General features: G+C 48.5%; 1 protein-coding gene across 4 annotated transcripts in view; it reads left to right on the top strand.

Moving 5' to 3' along the window:
- Nucleotides 1–4,575, top strand: part of Mrtfa (myocardin related transcription factor A) — a 194,587-nt gene that overhangs the window by 160,748 nt on the left and 29,264 nt on the right. For all 4 annotated transcript variants that reach the window (XM_031349960.1, XM_031349951.1, XM_031349944.1 and 1 more), the window contains one exon: nt 1,925–1,990. In XM_031349960.1, coding sequence (XP_031205820.1) covers nt 1,984–1,990 — 7 coding nt within the window. In that variant the 5' untranslated portion in view covers nt 1,925–1,983. The remainder of the gene's footprint in view (nt 1–1,924; nt 1,991–4,575) is intronic.

The raw sequence follows: 4,575 nt of genomic DNA, 5'->3' as shown, positions 1-4,575 counted from the left end.
TCTCTCTCTCTCTCTCTCTCTCTCTCTCTCTCTCTCTCTCTCTCAAGACAGGGCTTTTCTGTAGCTCTGGCTCTCCTGGAACTCACTTTTTTACACTAGGCTGGTCCCCAACTCGGATCTGTCTGCCCCTGCCTCCTGAGTGCTGTCATTAAAGATGTGTGCCAATTCAATTCTTTATAGCCAAGGTAGACTTTGAATTTTTGATCCTCCTGCCTCAGTCTTCTGAGTAGCTGCCCCCAGATTCCTACCATTAAATGCCTACTATAATAAAATACAAATAACATTTTTTTCTTTTTTGAGACAGACTTTTACTTTGTAACAACCCCAGGCTGATGTGATTTTTTTTTTTTTTATTTTTATTTTTTGGAGACAGGGTTTCTCTGTGTAGCCCTGGCTGTCCTGGAATTCACTCAATAGACCAGGCTGACCTCAAACTCAGAAATCCTCCTGCCTCTGCCTCCCTCCCAAGTGCTGGGATTAAAGGCGTGCGCCATCACTGCCCGGCTGACGGGAAATTTTTAACAATCCTTTGCCTCAGCCTCCAAAGGCTGGGAGAATATAGGTATGAGCCACCATGCTTGGCTTAATAAGACTTATTTTTAGAATTAAGTTTATAGGACTTTGTAAATAATCAACTGAGATATTCAGAGGTTAACTACGTACAGTACAAAGCATCCCTGTAAGGTAAAGTAGCTAAGGTGACCCAAAGTGATCCTGAATATAGGGGAGACCAGAAGAGGAAAGTGGACATTTTCAAGCAAAAATGAAATTTTAAAGGTGGGGAAAAGTCCGTGGTACTTAAGGAGGAGTAAAATTTAACATTCTCATCGGGGTGTCTCACCCTAGGGTTTTGAGCCTGGAAGTCTGATGTGACCATTGCAGCCTGATATGACACAAGAGCAGGAGGAGGCAAGCTTGCTAATGGGGCAGGGAAAGGAACTGGGAATACAAATCATAATTTTGAGAGTGAGAGTTCTGCTTTGTTCCTGTGACCTTGAAACATAGGCAAGACTCCAGCCATTGTCCTCCTATCCTTGGGTACCTCTAAAAACCACTGTGTAGAAAAGGCCTGTATTAGTACACCACTGTTCCTAGTAAATGTAGGTTCCCCTTGGATGTGACTTTCAGGGCCCTGCAGTTGAAACCTGTTATACGGAAGGGGACTTGCTGTGGGCTGTGGGATTCTCCTAACCTTCCCTGGACATTTTCTTAGCATGGTAACCACAGCTATGCTAATTGATCCTTTGAGTAGTGTATAGTTGTAAAGATGATTGATGTTTAATTGGATAAAAATCCCTGTTGTTGCATCAAGTAGTGTTGCAGAACAGAGCTAGAAGCAACACCTGTCTCCACTAGCCCGGATATGCACTAAGTCATAGCTCTTGGTTGTCTCCTCTCAGCTGAGAAAGCCCTGTATTAAAACAGAGTCATGTGGATGGCTAGATACCTTGTAGTTTAGAGGAATGTGGCGCATGTGAAAGTAGCCCTAACTTTTAGATGCTGGTCTTTGTGCGTAGTGCATTTGGTCAACATGCTATGTGCAAACATTTGAGAACTTACACAGCAACCGGAAGCCCTTTGTGCTGGGCGCCGGCCCCATTAGACTTTCTTTAAGCTTAGAACTGGTATTTCTCAGTCCCAGGAGGAAGGCTGAGTCCTGTAAGGTTTAAGCAAGAGGCAAGACTGGTAGTTTGTGGATTGTTATCACCCTGCAAGACTCTTTGCAACTTCCTCTTGCCGCCCACAGCAGAATGCGGAAACCCTGCTGTGTCAGGCCACTTCTGCAGTTACCCACAGTTGCAGTTCGGGATCCTCCTTTCCCATCATAGGCTAACTTTTAGACTTTTCTGCATTTGGGACTGTGTCTGTCAAGGTGGGATGGCTGACTAACCTTCCTCTGTCCTCTCTTCTTGCTACCATGCAGTGCTGCAGTTGAAGCTCCAACAGCGGCGGACCCGGGAGGAACTGGTGAGCCAAGGGATCATGCCGCGTAAGTGTCGCTCTCAGCGTTTGTATACTTACTCTTTGTGTTGGCTTGACTCCTGGGTGGCACAGGAGCATCCCACAGAGCAAGGGTCACAGGTCGTTGTTCCAGTCTTACCCGCCTCTTACTTTTCCATCAGGAGTCCTTGATGGAGCAGGTTGTCAGTCACCCAGATTCATCATGTTCAGTGAAACAAGCAATGTTAGGCTTCAAGAGGGTCGGCAGATAGTCCTGTGCTTTTTAATTGCCCCTTCATGGGAGGAGGAGCAGGGGCTGCTCTGTTCACATCCACTTCCGCTCTCTGCTCATGTGTTAGGAAGAAACCTCTACTCTTCCATTGCAGACAGGCACTGTCAGTGAACTCAGTTTATTTTAGAACTGTGAGGCACCCATGGCGGATGTGTGTATGTGCATGCCTGGATGGAGCTGTTGGTGAGCTACTCTGACACTGGGCCCGTGCCGCATCCCTCGGGTAGAAATGAAACCAAACCTTAGACTCTGTTAGAGACAAGAAAGCCTGCTTTGAGTACTAAGAGTGCTGTAGACAGGGGAGGCTGGAACCAGGGTCTTGCTCTTCTGACATGTCTTCGTGAGTTCTCAGCAGATCACACGAGCTTCCGTCCTGCTGGTGGTATGTCATCACCACTCGGCTCCACCCTGAGGAGGAAGACACACACATACACATACACATACACATACACACACACACACACACACACACACACACTCTCTCTCTCTCTCTCTCTCTCTCTCTCTCTCTCTCTCTCTCACCAGCATCTGCTGTCATGATGTTTCATGGTCTCCCCCTCACATTATTGCCCACTGGCCCTCTGCCCTGCTGCCATCCATGTTGGCCACTCACTCAGAGGAGTCATGTGTACAGCTGACAGTAAATCTGCCCCTGCTTTCTGGAGAGCTGAGGTTAGAAAGGCAAGAATGAAGGGGGGAAATGGAGACAAAAAAAGAAGATAATATTACACCACCTGCTAAGTGCAGTGTAGAAAATTAATAGTGGTGGATGTATGAACAGTTAACAGGAAAAAGTTGCAGACACTTTGGACAAGCTGTCAAAGAAACCTGATGCCATGGCCCATTCCTATAGTTCCATCATTTGGGAGGCTGAGGCAGGAGTTCAAGGCCAGATTGGGTTATAATGTGAGACTCTGTCACAGCAACAACTACAACAAAAGACAAACAAAACAGAAAAAGTATATCAGAAAAACCAGTGTGGGAGTACATTGAGCCGGAGTAAGGGGTACCACGTAGAGAGGGGGCGTTAGTTCATAGGCACGTTAGGGAGCCACTGAGGCTTCTAAAGGGTTGAGGGCAGCGTTTGATTTGTATGGTGTGTTAACCTTCTGTTCACTGCCCCTCGCTATGGTGTCACTCACCTGCTGTTCTTTGTGGTCTGTGAACCTCCAGCGAAGGGTTCACACCCAGCCCTAACCATCAGACGGCCGCTGCAGTAGATTCTGTAGCAGTGTTATTGGCAGGGCAGCAGTGTGCTTTACGGCCTGCAGGCCTCATTAAAGAGCCAGTCCCATCCTCTTAGACCCCTTCACGAATGGCATGCTTGTTTAGTGTCCACGAAGCCCCTCATACATTCCAGCCCTCCAGACATTAGACACAACCTGAGTTTGGGTTGCTGCAGTTGCCTGCGTGTAGATCCATAGCAGCTACTGTAAGGCATTACTAATTTTGAGAGTCTTGTTTTTAGGGCTGTAAGAGGTTTGGGGTCAGGGGGTTGTGCAGGAGTGGAATGCCCGCATCCCCACATTCTCCTTCCCAACTTCCATGTTATACTGGGATCATGTCAGGTAGAAGTGAGTAGTCATGGCTTCCCTGCTTGGCACTTCTTTAGCATGGTGCTCAGAAATTGTAGTTGTCCCTGTGTACCTTCAGCTTCCTGAAGAAAGTCACTTATTTGTGTTTCTGTCCCCCAGTACGTGGCCCTAGATGCATGAAGACAGCCGACTGCAAAGTAGGGTGTGTGTATGTGTGCGTGCGTGAGTGTGTGTGTGTGTGTGTGTGTGTGTGTGTGTGTGTGTGTGTAGAGAGAGAAACTAACAAACTAGCTAGAGGTATGGCTACAGCATTTGAAGTAACCTCAGTGACCTCCCCATCTTGCTGGGAGCCCAGGGTTCACGCTGTCCTAGATACCTAACTGCATGCTTGGGCTGGCTCTGTGGATTGGGAACACTCAACCTCTCCTGTGGAGTGGAAATGGCTCCTTGAGAGCATCTCCCCTCCAGGAGCTCTCCCCTGTGGAAAGTGCTGGGTTTCAGGTTCTCTCAGAGGAAAAGGGAGCAAAAAAGGTGGTGAGGAGGAAAAGTGAAGTGTAGGCAAGTGTTGGGTGTGAGGCACCCTCTCACCGGTGTGGGGAAATGCACGCACTGGGTAATATCGATAAGCTCCAAGCCCCCAGAGGCTCTGAACTTCTGCTGGGCTGCATAGGTGAGTAACCCTACCTCGGTGCTGCCCTGCCTGCCCTGCCTGCCCTCTCCCCCAATCACCCTCTACCATGCTGGTGCTCCCTCTGCCACGCTGGTGCTCCCTCTACCACGCTGGTGCTCCCTCTGCCACGCTGGTGC

Source organism: Mastomys coucha, unplaced genomic scaffold (assembly GCF_008632895.1).
Source record: "Mastomys coucha isolate ucsf_1 unplaced genomic scaffold, UCSF_Mcou_1 pScaffold11, whole genome shotgun sequence".
Lineage (NCBI taxonomy): Eukaryota > Metazoa > Chordata > Mammalia > Rodentia > Muridae > Mastomys > Mastomys coucha.
Note: the sequence above shows the minus strand (reverse complement) of the source record. Positions and strands in the feature narration are given on the sequence as shown.